This window comes from Podarcis erhardii (genome assembly GCF_964252035.2).
Source record: "Podarcis erhardii genome assembly, chromosome: 1".
Classification (NCBI taxonomy): domain Eukaryota; kingdom Metazoa; phylum Chordata; class Lepidosauria; order Squamata; family Lacertidae; genus Podarcis; species Podarcis erhardii.
The window spans coordinates 131055528-131073732 of NC_138497.1; the positions used below are offsets into that span (position 1 = coordinate 131055528).

At 43.3% G+C, this 18205-nt stretch overlaps 1 protein-coding gene across 2 annotated transcripts in view; it reads left to right on the forward strand.

The window, feature by feature from the left end:
* Window positions 1-18205, forward strand: part of PARD3B (par-3 family cell polarity regulator beta) — a 636273-nt gene that overhangs the window by 248654 nt on the left and 369414 nt on the right. For both annotated transcript variants that reach the window (XM_081859338.1, XM_081859339.1), the window contains exons 13-15: window positions 1048-1171; window positions 10019-10115; window positions 12149-12264. In XM_081859338.1, coding sequence (XP_081715464.1) covers window positions 1048-1171; window positions 10019-10115; window positions 12149-12264 — 337 coding nt within the window. The remainder of the gene's footprint in view (window positions 1-1047; window positions 1172-10018; window positions 10116-12148; window positions 12265-18205) is intronic.

The window sequence follows — 18205 nt, forward strand, 5'->3', positions numbered from 1 at the left end:
TACCTATTTATCTACTTGCACTTGGACGTGCTTTCAAACTGCTAGGTTGGCAAGAGCAGGGACCGAGCAACAGGAGCTCACCCCGTTGCGGGGATTCGAACCGCTGATGTTCTGATCGGCAAGTCCTAGTCTCTGTGGTTTAACCCACAGTGCCACCCACGTCCCTTACTAGGGAGAGCAATCCACAAATGGGGAGCTCCCATAGAAAAGGCCTGTTCTCATGTTGCTGCTCTCTGGACCTCTCGTGGTGGAGGCACACAAAGAAGGGCCTCGGATGATGATTGCACGGTTTGAGTCAGTTCCCAGATTAAGACTGCAGTGACATCATACCACCTCATTTTAAGGGGCATTAAAGGACATAAATATGGTGGCTTCCAACTTGAGGATTCTAAGGAGGAGGAGTAGCTCTGCCACAAAACAAGAAATGGCAAAGAATGGGCAGAAGAAGTAGGTCAGTTATGTCCTTCTGCCCCCTCGTCTTCTTTCTCGCAAATTGGAATTGAGAGAATTTGTGGCTCAGCCTCAAGTGCAAAGAATGGGATTCTTGGATACAGTGGTACCTCAGGTTAAGTACTTAATTTGTTCCGGAGGTCCGTTCTTAACCTGAAACTGTTCTTAACCTGAAGCACCACTTTAGCTAATGGGGCCTCCCGCTGCTGCCACGCAATTTCTGTTCTCATCCTGAAGCAAAGTTCTTAACCCGAGGTACTGGGTTAGTGGAGTCTGTAACCTGAAGCGTATGTAACCTGAGGCACCACTGTATTTGCTGCAGTAATTGGGATCATTACCTAGTGGATTAAATTCTAGGACTCTTTTCAAGCTGGATGTCTCCTTGTTTCTTCATCAATGACTATTGATGCCTTCTTCTTTCTTTTTTTTTTTTTTTAAAAAAAGGCTGTTTTACTGTTTTCAGCTCTGAGCATTGATAATATGCAATAAACACTTCATAAATAATGTACAAATTGATAGCAGATTGGGAGACTGATATATTTAGTGTGATAGTTAGCCCTTTTTTACATCAATAAATGTGATCCGTCTTCCTCATAGGAGCCTGCTGTACCATTTCCAAAACTGGATCTTGAGGGAAACGTTAATTCTACAACCATTCCGAGACGGAGTGATGCTGCTGTCCAGTGTTTTGTATCCTGCTGCCCTCAGGAGAGGTTGAGAGGTGAGTGTTGCGCATCCTACTTTAACTTTTGCTTTAAACCTTTTTTTCTGTGTGTGTGTTTGGTGGCGCTTTGTTTTCAGAAACTCTTCAACTTCGAAGGCAATTAATTAGAGTAAGTGCAGATGTGAAGATTTCAGGGAAGGTGGAAGAGCTGACTCAGAACCCGCAAATTAGATTCCTGGCACAAATTCCACTTTTTAAGTGACAGTTTCTAGCTTGCTGGCCCAACACATAAGACTGGATATAAAACAGTTACAGGTGGAAAGTGTAGCTGTAGTGTTTGTTTCCCACAGTTCTTTATCCCTATGTTCTTAAACTTGTGTATCTGGTTTTAAGGCGGCACCCAGTGTTGCTTTTAGTGACTTATGGATGTATTCTTCTTAGTTATTTGTTTTTAATATTTTGCGTGTATTGTTTGCCAGTGCTACTTTTCTAGAAAAAGAGGTGCCACAACTCACAACAAATGCTTCCCTTGTTCTCTTATAATGGCGATGGCATCCAACTGAGTTCTGGCTGAAAAAAAAAGCCCTGTTGTTTGCTTTGTTAGATGTAACGCTCCTTAAAAACTCTGAATTATATTATTATTATTATTCTATACAAAATACATAGAAGGGACGTGGGTAGCGCTGTGGGTTAAACCACAGAGCCTAGGACTTGCCAATCAGAAGGTTGGCGATTCAAATCCCTGCGACGGGGTGAGCTCCCGTTGCTCGGTCCCTGCTCCTGTCAACCTAGCAGTTCTAAAGCACGTCAAAGTGCAAGTAGACAAATAGGTACCTCTCCAGCGTGGAGGTAAACTGTGTTTCCGTGCACTGCTCTGGTTTGCCAGAAGCGGCTTAGTCATGCTGGTCACATGACCCAGAAGCTGTATGCCGGCTCCCTTGGCCAGTAAAGCGAGATGAGCGCCGCAACCTCAGAGTCGGTCATGACTGGACCTAATGGTCAGGGGTCCCTTTACCTTTACCTTACAAAATACATAATACATAATAAAAACAAGAACAAAACAAACCAACAATCCCCTCCCATTTCAATAACAGTTTGCTGAGTCTGCTCGCATAGACATATGCAAGCCCAAACAAGGCAGTTCTTCGTCTTTTTCTTTTATTCACAAAAATTATTTATTTTTATTTTCTACTTAACCAAACACACCTATCCAGCGTGGACCATACTGATCCTGCTTGACCTCACGCAGGAGTGTTTTCAGCCAACCACCAATCAGAGAAAACCAGTGAGGTTTTCTGTAGCTTTCTAGCCTGCATTGCAGTGTGGGGAAGAGTAGGGAACCTTTGACTCTTCACAGGCTATTAGAGTACATATGGCAGGGCTTTAAATTCTTTGAATCAAGATATCGATAAATTAATATGAGTGTGAAGGTTGCAATTGTTCATATAGTTGTGTTGATTCAAAGGGTATTGAGCTACAGAGGTTAGCTTGCATTTATCCATAGATTGCAGATTCCAGCAGTATGGAATATGGAGAGATGAGCTCTAAAAAGTTGGCCATGTTTGCACATAACTCTAAGCCGATGATGTCTGAGCACAACAACCAGAAGCTGCTTGCTTTCCAGGGAAGTGATTGCAGCCATTTTGATCCTCCCTGATTCTTTTAGTTCATTATGGTGTGGCAGCTATGTATTTTTCGCTCCATAAGACACACTTTTTTCTCCCTAAAAAGTAAGGGGAAATGTCTGTGCGTTTTATGGAGCAAATGCGTGGTCTCTAGAGCCAAATTGCCCAGGGGCAAAAAGCCGATCATGCTTTTTTTCTTTTGAAAGAGGGAAGTGGGCGTTGAAACAAAGCTGCTGATCACAAGCGATCGGAAGCGAGATAAGGGATGCTAGAGATAAAGGAGGCTGCCTGGGAGGGGGGAGGTAAAGACAGCAAACTTGCAAAGGAGGAAAACAGGAAGACTAAAGCAATAGGGAGAGAAATTAGAAGAAAAGGAGGAGCAAAAAACAGCTCCAGCTAAGGAAAAGACACTAAGGCAAACAAGAGGGAAGGGAGTGTTGAAAGGAAACAGCTGATTGGTGGGATTGGGAGAGAGATAAGGGATGCTAGTGGAGGCTGCCTGGGAGGGGGGAGGTAAAAGCCCACGGATCCTCAGGATTTTTACATTGGGTCACCCCAAATTCACCATCAGATCACATAGCATGTGGCCACAGCATGAACAACAAAAATCATACATCCACTGTTAAATTCAGAATAGTTTTTTTCTTGTTTTCCTCCTCTAAAAACTGTGTGTCATTTGGTCAGGTGCTTCTTATGGGGCGAAAAATATGGTGCTTCCAACCTCCCAGAGTTCAACACAGAACCTGGGGGACACACTTTGAATTAAATTTCCATATCGTAAAGTGTTTACAATATAGTTAATATTAATATATTTAATATTTATTATATTTTGCATATATTTAATATATTTATTTGTTAAAACAAAATTTATACAAAAACAGATGTATGTGCTTTCATTACCAATGCAGACATTGCCTGGATTCTCCCCCCAGCAGTGTCAATCAGTCAACAAGGCACAATATTCTACTGTCACAGAGCTCGCTGGCCAGCAAATGACACAGAAGAAAAATGGAGCTAACTCTTTACAGTGGTACCTTGGTTCTCAAACTTAATCCGTTCTGGAAGACCGTTCCAAAACCAAGGCAAGCTTTCCCATAGAAAGTAATGCAAAATGGATTAATCCGTTCCAAACTTTTAAAAACAACCCCTAAAACAGCCATTTAACATGAATTTTACTATCTAACAAGACCATTGATCCATAAAACAAAAGCAATAAGCAATATACTGCAGTCACACAATCAATCAATCAATCAATAGCTCAACTGGGTTCCACACAGTCACAAAAACAAAACAAAAAAGAGCCACAAAAACAAAAAAGCAAAATAAATAGCAAAAACAGACAGATCTCAGCGTAACACTCAAATCAGAAGCGTAGCACTCAAAACGGAAGTGTAACACTCAAACCAGAAGTGTACCACTCAAATGAAACATGTTCAGCTTCTGAAAAAAGTTTGCAAACCGGAACACTTCCTTCCAGGTTTTCAGTGTTTGGGTTCCAAGTTGTTTGAGTACCAAGGCGTTTGAGAACCAAGGTACCACTGTATTAGCAAAAACGCAATCTTCATAGACATGACTGAGTGTCAGGCCTAATGAGCACAGCAGCTCATTCCCTGTAGGTCTTACTGCATGGAATCAGTTGCAGAGACTAAAGGTCTCAGTCTCCCCACAGCCGTCTTATGTCTCCTCCTCTCCAGGCCTTCTTCCAAGCAATCGAAGGCTGTGCCTGCATGTCCCCTGTCTTTGCTCTGCCCTTTTCATGCCTCTCTTGGTTCTGGGAGTCTCACTCACTGTGCCCTAGTAAGGAAAGATAACCATTTGCCACAGCATCAGCGGTAGTTCTGCATACGCTGTTCCAATGCATGCATGGAGCCACATCCCCCGATTCAAGCAAGTGGGAACATTTTGCTTGTTTTAGAGCTCTCATGCAGATAAGGACTTGCTGGTTTGTGGGGTCTTCCTTTGAAAAGGAGGACACCCCTGAATGTCATGTGGTGTGATCTGTGGCGGCTGTGGATGAGAAGAGAGGGAAGAATTGATCCTTAAAATATTAGGTAAGAATTACGTAGGCATACGTAACTGAACAAAGAAATTGCATTTGAGGTGGAGAGGTCCGGACTTCAGTCTTCGGCACTAAGGCCTAGTCATACTAATTTGGTGCACGCCATAGTGAATTTCCTCAAATAGAGAGTTTAAATAAAACAAATTCCTTCCAGTAGCACCTTAAAGACCAACTAAGTCAGTTCTTGGTATGAGCTTTCGTGTGCATGCACACTTCTTCAGATACACACTTTCGTGCATGCACACGAAAGCTCATACCAAGAACTGACTTAGTTGGTCTTTAAGGTGCTACTGGAAGGAATTTGTTTTGTTTTGACTATGGCAGACCAACACGGCTACCTATCTGTAACTAGAGAGTTTAAATGTTTACTTAATGCTCCTGGTACTCTTTGTAGTGTACATCTATAAACCCAACGCAAACACACAGGTCCTCTACCAACTCACTTTGAGTTTTAAAATAAATCTAATATTCTTGTAAAAGAGAAAATATAAAGCATATATTTATATAAAAAACCACCTGCTAAATGATATCTTTTTTAAAAAAAACAACAACAAAAAACAAATCTGCTTTGCCTATGGGTAGTTGAATAAAAGAATCTTTAAAATCCAATATTGAAATGCGGGCATTCAGTCTATTTTTATATGAATAATCTAATACTTGCCACCCAGAGGTCCTCAGTTTGTTCCTCTGCCAAACTGTTGTGCAGAGACAGCATTTTTTTTTAGTACAACCTCTTCAAAGAAGTCTTACTTCAGTGCCAGCAATTTCACATTTCTGTTGCTGAAAGATTACTGGAATCTGCCTCATCAGAAGGTTTGTAACTTCCCAAAAAAATTACCAGTCTGCCAAGGGATTTGCTGTCATCTTTGTGGCTAAGTAACAGGTTTTTGTTCTAATGTTTGCCCTAAGAAATGGCTCTGAAAATTAAGTGTAAGCAAGAATACATTACAGAGAGAAATGTTACTTCATACCAAGGCTGTGAATCAAATAAAGGATTTTAGTTGGTTAATCATCTACCACATAAGCAATTCATTAATAATTACATTTAAATATGTATGTTATCCTCCCCTCATAATAAGGTGGCTTTTTCAGATGTTAAGGTGAGTATAAGAAAACACAGAATTTACTTCTTCTTTTCTAAGCCAGCCATTCATTTTAGAATATAAGGCTATATTGAATATTTTTCTTCTTCGTTGTCTATTAGTCAATACACTAGGATGGAAATAGCATATCTTTAACTTGCAGTACTACTATTAAATTTGGTTCCCACTGATTAATCAACTAAAGCTTTGGTTGATTGATCTACCAACTGAAAATGCCTACAATCCTCATTTGCAATCCTTGTTATAAAGGCAAAACTTTTTCCAGCCTTTGTTTCATTAGCCTACAGTCATGCTATTAATACCAAATATTATTAATTCAGATTTATTTATGCATATAGGAAGTCTGATTGTGTCAGCACAGTTCATTTTGCTCCCTACTATTCCTGGTTTGCCTTGACCAAAAAAACAAGCAGGACTGTCGTGCATTTAGGACATATTAATATGATGTATTAGCATTAATATTTCCAAAATATCTACATCCATTTCTGTATGTTTAAGTTAATGACCACTTTCCTCTTTTGTAGAGTGGGTCTTCAATTTCTCCAGAAGCTCTCGTCTCATTTTCAAATTACTTCAGCTCCATATCAAACCACTTGATTATAGTGATAAATCACAGATTGAAATAGGTTCTGGTGTACAGTTTTAGCTCAGGATAACAGATAATATAAATAAGCCTTAGGTCGTGAATATAAGTTTTTGTATAATAGTTCACGAACGCATCTGCCTGTGGCAACCAGAAATTTAATTCTGGCAACCAGCAGAGAAAGACTTTCATATACGCTCAAGTATACATGAGTGGTAAATGTTTTAAAAGTGACTAGCAACACAGATAGAGTTCCTCCTTCAAATCTGCTATAAAAGTTGTTTAGATTATGGGGTGGTAGTCAATGAAGTTTTACTAAGAGTAGGCCCATTGAAATTAATGAACTTAACTTACTTAGGTTCATTAATTTCCGTAAGTCTACTTTGGGTAAAACTTAGTTGAATACAACCCATGATGTGCATTTAACATAACAAAAGAATTGCATCCTCCTTTACCTCATAGACTAGCTAGCTAAGGCTTTATTTATTTTTCCAAGAGCACGATGGCAAGTTCTGTGGGTGAAACTGTGTTAGTCTTAAAGGTAAAGGGTAAAGGGACCCCTGACCATTAGGTCCAGTCGCGGACGACTCTGGGGTGGTGGCACTCATCTTGCTTTATTGGCCGAGGGAGCCAGCGTACAGCTTCCGGGTCATGTGGCCAACATGACTAAGCCATTTCTGGAGAACCAGAGCAGCGCACGGAAACATTGTTTACCTTCCCGCCTATTTATTTACTTGCACTTTGACGTGCTTTCGAACTGCTAGGTTGGCAGGAGCAGGGAATGAGCAACGGGAGCTCACCCCGTCGCGGGGATTCGAACCGCCAACCTTCTGATCGGCAAGTCCTAGGCTCTGTGGTTTAACCATAGCTGTCAACTTACAGATTTGAAAATAAGGGACCAGCAGCCTTGGAAATAAGGGATCAGCAGCCAAAATAAGGGACCTGCAGCCTCACCTGTTCCAGGCACTCCAGTCTTCCTGTCCTCCTGCAGTCTGGTCAAACTCATGCTGGTAGCTTCAAGAACACTGTCCAACCAACTTTGTAACCAGAGGTTCAACTGAATAGAATCTGAATCACATGCACCACAAGGCCTATGCAGCCTCAACTTAAGATGGCTCCCCGGCCTGGCTTTGCACTGCAAAGTTTGCAGCAGCACATGCAACAAAATGGCGTCCAGCATTCAAAAACCTCCTCAGCTTGCATTAACTAGCCACACACAAGGCATTCATGCTCCACCCCCCAGTTGTTCTTAGATTTCTTATTGGGTGAGCAACACAGCCAAGCAACACAGTTGGAGCCTCCCTCCTCCCTGGCTGGCAGGGAGGGGGGGAGAGGAGCTGCTTCCTTTGAAATTTAAGGGACATCATTTAAGGGACATCCATCAATAAGGGACAGCAGCGGGACATGGCACTGGAATAAGGGTCTGTCCCTTCAAATAAGGGACACTTGACAGCTATGGGTTTAACCCACCCGCATCCCTTGTGTTAGTCTTACATCCCAGAAAATGACCTGCACTCCCACTGCCCTCAGAAATGCAAGCATGTAAGCAAAGTTCCCTTACTTCTCTCTCCTTCTCAATTCACTAAAAGAGAACAGAAAAACTGTTTGCAACCAAAAGCCAAAAAAAAAGAAGAAAGTTTTTTGACACTGTGTGGACTTCCCATTCCATTCAGAATTGAGGACTTGATTAAGCTGCAGCTTCTTTCAATGTAGGAAGAACTACTACACAATACAGTTGGCAAACGATATTTTTGCGAAGACTTAGACTTGGGGGCAAGCTCTCACTTTTCGCTTGCCCCAGTTATTTTAGAGACGGTTCGAGAAGTCGCTGGTGCCATTCTGCTTGGGGGCCCACAAAACCCTAATGCTGACCTCTCTATTCTGCCTTGGTCAGACCACACCTGGAATGCTGTGTCCAGTTCTGGGCACCACAATTTATGGAGAACATGTGCAGAGAAGGGCAACCAAGATGATCAAGGGTTATGAGGATTATGACCAAGCCTTATGAGGAATGGTTGAAGGAGCTGGGTATGGTTAGCCTGGAAAAGAGGAGACTGATAGGAGGTATGATAGCCATTTTCAAATATCTCAAAGGCTGTCACATAGAAGAGGGAACAAGCTTGTTTTCTTCTGCCCTGGAGGGTAGGACTCAAACCAAGGCCTTCAAACTGCAAGAAATGAGATTCTGACTAAAAACCAGGAAAAACTTTCTGAGGGTAAGAGCTGTTTGACAGTGGAACAGTCTCCCTCGGGAGGTTAGAAGAGAATTCTTTATACCCTGCCCATCTGGGTAGGTTTCCCCAGCCACTCTGGGCGACTTCCAACAAAGCATTAAAACAACAGTAGTCTGTTAAACATTAAAAGCTTCCCTAAAGAGGGCTGCCTTCAGATGTCTTCTAAAAATCTGGTAGTTGTTCTTCTCTTTGACATCTGGTGGGAGGGCGTTCCACAGGGCAGGTGCCACTACCGAGAAGGCCCTCTGCCTGGTTCCCTGCAACTTCACTTCTCGCAGTGAGGGAACCGCCAGAAGGCCCTCGGCGCTGGACCTCAGCGTCCAGGCAGAACGATGGGGGTGGAGACGCTCCTTCAAGTATACTGGGCTGAGGTTGTTTAGGGCTTTAAAGGTCAGCAACAACACTTTGAATTGTGCTCGGAAACATACTGGGAGCCAATGTAGGTCTTTCAAGACCGGTGTTATGTGGTCTCGGTGGCCGCTCCCAGTCACCAGTCTAGCTGCTGCATTCTGGATTAGTTGTAGTTTCCGGGTCACCTTCAAAGGTGGCCCCACGTAGAGCGCATTGCAGTAGTCGAAGTGGGAGATAACCAGAGCATGCAGCACTCTGGCAAGACAGTCCGCAGGCAGGTAGGGTCTCAGCCTGCGCACCAGATGGAGCTGATAAACAGCTGCCCTGGACACAGAATTGACCTGCGCCTCCATGGACAGCTGTGAGTCCAAAATGACTCCCAGGCTGCGCACCTGGTCCTTCAGGGGCACAGTTACTCCATTCAGGACCAGGAATCTCCTTCCTTTGAGGTTTTCAAGCTGATGATCCTTGGGTCTACAATTCTATGAATCTATGGCCTAGCCCTAATTTGTAGATAAGAAAGAGAGAGAAGATAAATGCCCAGACAAATGCTTAGAAAAGATAAAGGCCTGTTGGTGTGCTGCAGCTATGTACCTATTGAATGTTTTATTCAATCCTTAGTTCAGTGTATGTTTGGTGTGTGAGAGACTATCCGCTGAAATTAATAAAACCAATATAAACTTTGACTCTATTCTACCATAAGGAGGATTTCAATATGTTTATCTTTAATTATGCATGTTCAAATGGAAAAATCAGGTCTTTTGAAAATCCTAAGGGATGCATTTTCTGCTTGGTGTAATTTTAATTCTAGTTTGGCTAGTTTGGAGATTTTTTATAATTTGTTATTAGTTTCAAGAGACATGCGGGTTCGGTTCTTGATCAGCAAACAGACGTAACATATTTGTGGTGCCGTAGTTTATTACTCCTCCTCTCCCCCCTTTAATTTCAGAGCTTTATACATCTGAGAGTGGCATTGCTGAAAATGAAATCCCACCCCCTCTGCCCCCACATCCTTCTGATGAGCTGCTTGCAGATTATAATCAAAGGTTTGAAACCGCTTACTATTTATAACTTTATTTTTGGTGATAGGAATGCTTTTCCTACATGATATGTAAAAAAGCCCACGTGTTGCTTTATGACATTTAATTTGCATCGGAACACATTTATTTATTGCTTAGATGTAGTTTTTTTTTTTTCCTAATCTTCAAGGGTTATTATGGTATACATTAGCACCGACATTATCTTCGGTTGAGGCTAATAATGTCCCCCACTTTGCTGGTATCCTTGAATAGGGTTTGAAACTGGTTAAGAATCTTAGTTAAATGAAATGATTCATGGATGGTATTTAACTGAGTAGGTTGGCTAAGATTTATAAAACAGAATCAGATATGTGTTGGAAGTGTAAAGAAGTTGAGGGAATGTTTTTTTCGCATGTGTTGGACATGTGAAAAGGTAAAAGTGTATTAGGAAACGATTTATAATGAATTGGAAAAAAAATGTTTAAAATTACTTTCCCCCCAAAAAACAGAGCCCTTTTTGTTGGGAATAAGTCAGACAGAAATTTCTAGGTGTCAGAAAAGTTTATTTATGTATGCAACAACTGCAGCCCATGCAGAAACTGAATCCCAAGTTTATTTAGGGTGGTCGGCTGATACAGAAGCAGAGTCATATCTGTCTGCATACATTTTCATTGCAGTCTCTCAGGCATGCCCAAATCCCCAAGTGTGACTCTGGCCTAATGTTCTTCCAATTACAATTTCCCCTTTTTTCTTTTCTTTTTTCGTAATTTTATTAAGTTTTGCAATTTTATATTCAACAGAACCAACATTATCGCAAAAAGAATATGTAAATCTCATTCTCCCTACCCACACACCACCCTCCCATGACTTCCCTCAACCTCCTTTTCTTTAAATATTTGCTTCTCCTGCCTATTGTGTTCTACCTTAATTTTGTGATCATTTAGCTAAATATTGTTGCATCCTTATCAACTTTATACCATTTTTTTTTTCAAATTACATCTTACGCTTTGTTCTTTCCCCAATTGTTACACCTTGACTTTTATGTTTGTTTTCTTTATTGTAAGTGTTTGCTCAATCCCTGCTAGTGAGTCCACTTCTTTACAATGTACACCATAAACGGTTCCCAATCCTTTTTAAAGTCTCCGTTGTCCTTGCCTCTAAGTTTCCCATTTCAGCGTATTCCATCAATTTTACTTGCCATTCTTCTTTCGCTGGCATCTTGTCATCTTTCCATTTTTGGCCTAGTAATATCCTAGCCATTGTTGTGGCATACATAAATAGTTTCTTCTACTCTTTTGGCAAGTCTTGACCAATAATACGTAGCAAAAAAGCTTCTGGTCTTTTAACAAAGGTTGCCTTAAACTTTTTTTTTTTCCATTTCATTATAAATCATTTCCCAATGACAATTTTCTTAAGGAAGTGGTAGAGATCTGAAGAAAGTAGGTTCCTTCTGTGCCTTGCACATGCTTGGAAGGATAATTTTTTTGTAACTAAAGTGAGAGAGGATACCGTAGAGAAAGTTTTCTGGAAATCTGTTGTCTGCTGCATCTGGTGCTGTCAGTGATTTTAAAGATTTGCCTGAAACTGGGAAGGATAAAATGTAATCTCAGCTGAAAAATGAAGCGTCTTACAAGTTTGGGCTTTAGTTTGCTTGAAATTTGGAGAGTCACATACCGGAACTTTGGAATGAGGCATGTTGTGGCACCTAGCAGCTAAATGCATTTCAAAAATAACTTACGTTGAAGATAAGTATTAGGCAGTAGGACTCTTTTCTGCCTTTTGATCCTTGGTGAACCTTTAATAAGCCTTATTAATTACTGAGATGGCCCACAAAGTGGACAGACAGGATAAAACCTGCCTTTTTTCGCTCTGGTTATGGCTCTCCTAAGTAAAGTCAGATTTAATAGAGGCAATAACTCATGTAAGAAATTTAAATTGCATTATAACGGGGAAGGGAAAATTCGTTTATATTTCACAGGGTTTAATTACTTCATTTGTTTTTGAGCTGGTGCCTATTTTATTTCATTCTGTTTTATTTGTGGTATGGCTTCCTTCCACAGCTCAGTAGCAGATTCAGCAACATACTTACGAGATCAGCACATCAACTTCAGATCTTTGACACTGGCCAAGCAGACAGAATCAATTAATCTGAAAGCCTCCAAAAGCATGGATCTTGGTAAGATGGGGTGGGGAGATACTAATAATTCTTTTTCGCCTCATCATTTATTTTCTGTTTAGTTTCTTAAACATGCATAAAAGGTAAAGGGACCCCTGACCATTAGGTCCAATCGTGGCCGACTCTGGGGTTGGGTGCTCATCTCGCTTTATTGGCCGAGGGAGCCGGCGTACAGCTTCCGGGTCATGTGGCCAGCATGACTAAGCCGCTTCTGGCGAACCAGAGCAGCGCACGGAAATGCCGTTTACCTTCCCGCCTGAGCGGTACCTATTTATCTACTTGCACTTTGACGTGCTTTTGAACTGCTAGTTTGGCAGGAGCAGGGACTGAGCAACGGGAGCTCACCCCGTTGCGGGGATTCGAACTGCCAACCTTCTGATCGGCAAGTCCTAGGCTCTGTGGTTTAACCCACAGCACCACCCGCGCCCCTTTAAACATGCATACATTGGAAGAAAAACGTTATTAGGGCCAAACAAGAAACTTTGCAGGAAATGCAGGATAATTTTCTCTGCATTTTATTTTTACTGAAAGCTGCTATGGAAGTCCCAGTTTATCAGAATGACTCACTTTCTCCTGCTGTTTGTCTGGTCAAAATCGCTGCACAGGTATGAACAAAGCCACTGCAATACATTGCCTCACTTACCCATCCTGAACAGTTGATCTAGGAGGATATTATGGTCAATGGTATCAGGAGCAGCTGGGAGATTGAGTAACCGATACACACTCCTCCGTCCCCTTCTCAATGAAGGTCATCCAGAATGATGACCAAGACTGATTTCGGGGGGGGGGGAGTGAATCAACCTAAAATATCTCGTTTACTGCAATGTCTTGCACAGGTTTAATTTCCCTGCCAAAAGTGATACTTAGCCAATGAGAAAGGAACAAGGTACAATTTGCTTCATATGGGGGACACATCTGTCAATGCAACATTAAAAAGTGTGCCACGTGCAAGGAAATTATGAAGAAGACTTAAGGCAGGACAATTGCAAAGTTTATCTGTGAAATGTATGTGTTTAAATGCTTCTTGAACTGGAAAGAGAATTTCTTCCAGCAATTTAAAATAGCTTTAAAACTGTCTGTGACATTTGTCTGCCTTGGGCGTGGAAACTTCATCAATAAGAAGAACTAATAAGAACTTGAGACGCAGTGGGTTAAACCACAGAGCCTAGGACTTGCTGATCCGAAGGTTGGCGGTTCGAATCCCCATGAGGGGTAAGCTCCCATTGCTTGGTCCCTGCTACTGCCAACTTAGCAGTTTGAAAGCACATCAAAGTTCCAGTAGATAAGTAGGTACCTCTCTGGCGCGAAGGTAAACGGCATTTCCGTGCGCTGCCCTGGTTCGCCAGAAGTGGCTTAGTCATGCTGGCCACATGACCCGGAAGCTGTACGCCGGCTCCCTCGGCCAATAAAGCGAGATGAACTCCGCAACCCCAGAGTTGTCCATGACTGGACCTAATGGTCAGGGGTCCCTTTGCCTTTACCTAATAAGAACTTACAGGCACACCTTCAGGGATGAGGCTCCAGCTCCTGGGATGAAGGGCAAGAGATCATCCCGGCGGTTCCCAGCTGTCAGCCCTCGCACCACTTCCCCACTGCCCATTCTCCATGCGGGCATGGCTCTTTCCTGGCCCTGTTTGGCGCAGGGGCAGTGGCCAAAGTTTTCTCCCATTAAAACAGCCTCTCGAGTTATTTCAGAGAGGGAGGAGACTTTGGCTGCTGCTTCTGGGCTAGGCCGGCCGGGACGGAACCAAGACGCCCGTACAGAGGCCAAGTGGGGAGAGCTTATAAGATCAGGGAGGGAAAGACTCCGCCTGGGAGCCCCTCGAAAGCCTCTTGCCTCAGAGGATCTCCCTTTTGCACCACTGTGGCTGCTGCCCACACCTCCCATAAAAAGAACAGGGCCACGCTTCAAGAGAATGGTCTCCGTCGCCAGCACCCAACCTGATGGACAAGAAGGAGACTCCGTCTTGCCTTTCTGGATTGTATTGTCCTTCCAAGTTGCTGAAGGAGTCCATGCTGCTGGGTGCCTTGCATGTCTTCTGGGATGCCACGCATGCTGTCTGAATGTGCCAATCCCTGACAAGAGGAGAAGGGCATCACTGGCATAGGTAGGTAGGTAGATAGATAATTTATTATGGTCAGAGACCAGTTTATAAAGCACACTTGGGGGTACAGTCACAGAAGTTAGTTAGTTAGTTTGATTTATTACGGCCATTGGCCCATATCTAAAACAATACATCAAAATTTATCCATAAACAATACAATTTAAACAGTTCCAAGTTAAAACACCCATATAAAACCAATTTTACTTCAATTAAGTAAACACTATACACAATAAGCTCCTTCTATGTAAACCGCTATTCAAATCCCTCAGATTTTGGGGGATATGCGTCTTAGTTCTGGCACTTATTGATGGTTCTTAAGTTTAGCTAAGCTGTCAGAGTCATACAGTGATCCATTTCTCCTTTTTGAAATAAGACATTAATCAGGTATCTAGCGACCGCAAGGGATCTACTTGTGTCTTTGTCGTTTAATAAGTATATTATTTGGGCTTCCTGAGGTCTGTCAGCAATTCTCGATAAATATGGGGCCAGAAACTTGAAGAAAAACAAACAATTAAACAATGTACAACAATAAATTTAAAAACCATGTACAACAATAAACTACCGTAGGGAGTTGACCCAGAGTCACCCATGGAACCGAGTTTGGGGATTTTCATAAGTTGGGAGATGGTCTGTGCCTACAGATCTGTACACAGAATCTGGCGACCATCTGTCTTCTGATCTTTGCCTAACAGGAAAAGGTCGGATTTTTGCTTTTCTGGGAGGTCGGCGAGCCTCACCAATGGATCAATGGTCTTACTACGTGCCTCTTCATAAAAGGGACATCTACAGAACAAGTGTTCTGGGCTTCCTATCTCTCCCAATGAACAGGCGCAAAGTCTCTGAGCACATGGGACTTTTTTAAAGGCTCCTTCCAGGACCGGCGAGGGCAGAGCCGAGCTTCTGGCGAGTGTAAAGGCCCTTATTGCATTTTTAGATATGAGAAAGAAGAGATATGCTGCCGGTGTGGCTATATATCCTTTTAGATTTGTCAGCAGCCTTTGACATGGTCGATCATGATCTTCTGGACCACCGCCTCGCAGACGTGGGGATACAGGGCATAGCCCGTAACTGGCTGTGCTCTTTTATCTCTGGTCGGGGACAGAGGGTGGCACTAGGGAGGGAAATGTCATCGCGCCATTCCTTGGTGTGTGGAGTGCCGCAGGGCGCAATTCTCTCCCCGATGCTTTTTAACATCTTTATGCGCCCCCTTGCCCAGATTATCCGGAGCTTTGGGCTGGGCTGTCACCAATATGCTGATGACACTCAGCTCTATCTGCTGATGGATGGCCACACCGACTCGGCCCCGAACACACTGACCAGATGCTTGGAAGCTGTGGCTGGATGGTTTCGTGGGAGCCAATTGAAACTAAATCCTTTGAAGACAGAGGTCCTATGGCTGGGTCGGGATGGCATCGGGATGAGGGACCAACTCTCTTCTCTTGCGGGGGTCCAATTAGTGCCATTGCCTTCCGTTAAGAGTTTGGGTGTAATCCTTGACTCCTCCCTTTCCATGGAGGCGCAAGTTACAGCAACAGCCAAGGCGACATTTTTCCACCTTCGCCACATCAAGCAGTTGGTCCCTTACCTTTCCCGCCCCGACCTGGTCACAGTGATCCATGCGACGGTCATCTCCAGGCTTGACTACTGTAATTCGCTCTACGCGGGGCTGCCCATGAAGCTGACCCAGAAACTCCAGAGGGTGCAGAATGCTGCAGTAAGGCTCCTCACGGAGTCTCTGCCACGGGAGCATATTCACCCAGTGCTTTTCCTGCTGCACTGGCTCCCGGTAGAGTACAGGGTCAGATTTAAGGTGCTGGTTTTGACATTTAAAGCCCTTCACGGCCTAGGACCCTCGTACCTACAGGACCGCCTCTCCTGGTATGCCCCATGGAGAGCCTCAAGGTCCATAAATAGCAACACCCTAGTGGTCCCGGGGCCTAAGGAAGTTAGATTGGCTTCAACCAGAGCCAGGGCCTTTTCAACTCTGGCTCCGGTCTGGTGGAACGCTCTGCCTCATGAGACCAGGGCCCTGCAGGATCTGATTTCTTTCCGCAGGGCCTGTAAGACAAAGTTGTTCCGCCTGGCCTTTGGCTTGGAGCCAATTTGATTCCCTCCCTCCCTCCCTTTCTTTCTTTTTTCCTTTTCTTCTCCTCCTGCGATGAGGCTACATTTTAATGTTTTAATGTTGTATTTTAATTTTGTTTTTAAGTTGTAATCATTCAATTTGTTTTTATTATTGCTTGTAAGCCGCTCTGAGCCCGGCCTTGGCTGCGGAGGGTGGGGTATAAATAAAAAATTATTATTATTATTATTATTATTATTATTATTATTATTATTGATCTCTCTCGATTTCTCCAATTTTATAGTCGGGGCACCTTGAGCAGTCCTGTTGTCTCTCATTGTCTATGCCTGGCCCAACCCCAGGCTTAGAAGGGCTTGAGGGCCAAACTCTCACTGGCATCAGTTAAAGCTCAATAAAGAAATTGGGGCGGGGGGAGAACTTACGGGCTCACTTTTACATATATGTGATTGGCGGCAGCATTGCGCCTTGCTAGCTGTTAGAGCTGTGCAAAATATATTAAAGTACGGCAGAAAATAGTTTCCACCCTGTAAGCACAGCATAGAACAATTTCTTTGGGGATTGCTTTCTGCGGAGAAAGGTGGCGTATCTTTTGCACGCAGTTTATTGTGGAATGTAGCTGGATATTTCAGCATAGGCTTTTATTTTGTCTCCAGCTAGAATGAAACCTGCAGCATTCTGACCGTTCAGAGGCAATGTGGTTTTTGTTGTGGTTTTTTTTTACTTGCCTGGAACATCAGAATCTTAGTCCCTCTTTGGTATTTCAGGAAGAACCACGGTTACCACAGCAGTACATATGTTTAGATAGCAGTATGGTTCACCCTCGAAAAACTGTCTGCAAAGTAAAGTTTGTAGAATGGCTTCAAGATTATATCTATCCTATGTTGGTACCTCTCGCTTGCAGCAGTGCTGCTTGAAATGTTATAGGAGAGCCAGGTTCCTTTTGTTGTTGTTGTTGTTGTTGTTTAGTCGTGTCCGACTCTTCGTGACCCCATGGACCAGAGCACGCCAGGCACTCCTGTCTTCCACTGCCTCCCACAGTTTGGTCAAACTCATGGTAGTAGCTTCGAGAACACTGTCCAACCATCTCATCCTCTGTCGTCCCCTTCTCCTTGTGCCCTCCATCTTTCCCAACATCAGGGTCTTTTCCAGGGAGTCTTCTCTTCTCATGAGGTGGCCAAAGTATTGGAGCCTCAGCTTCACAATCTCTCCTTGCAGTGAGCACTCAGGGTTGATTTCCTTAAGAATGGATAGGTTTGATCTTCTTGCAGTCCATGGGACTCTCAAGAGTCTCCTCCAGTACCATAATTCATGTTCAGGTTCCTTTTAGTCTACCATATTTCTCTGCAGAGAACACATCAATGTGAGGGCGAGACTATTATGGGTCCTGGTTCTGGACTGCACGTTGTGCTATGTTTGTTGCAGAGATCCATTGGACAACAGAAAAAGCCTGAATAATCACAATGTGTGAAACTGCCTTCACTGCGAGAGAGCAATTACTATATCCAGTCTTAAGATTGGTTATAACTCGGATAAAATCAGATGATGGCTTATCACATTATTATTGCATTGGGTGCAGGTGGCGCTGTGATCTAAACCACTGAGCCTCTTGGGCTTGCCGATCGGAAGGTCGGTGGTTTGAATCCCCGTGACAGGGTGAGCTCCCGTTGCTCGGTCCCAGCTCCTGCTAACCTATCAGTTCGAAAGCACGCCAGTGCAAGTAGATAAATAGGTACCTCTGTGGCGGGAAGGTAAA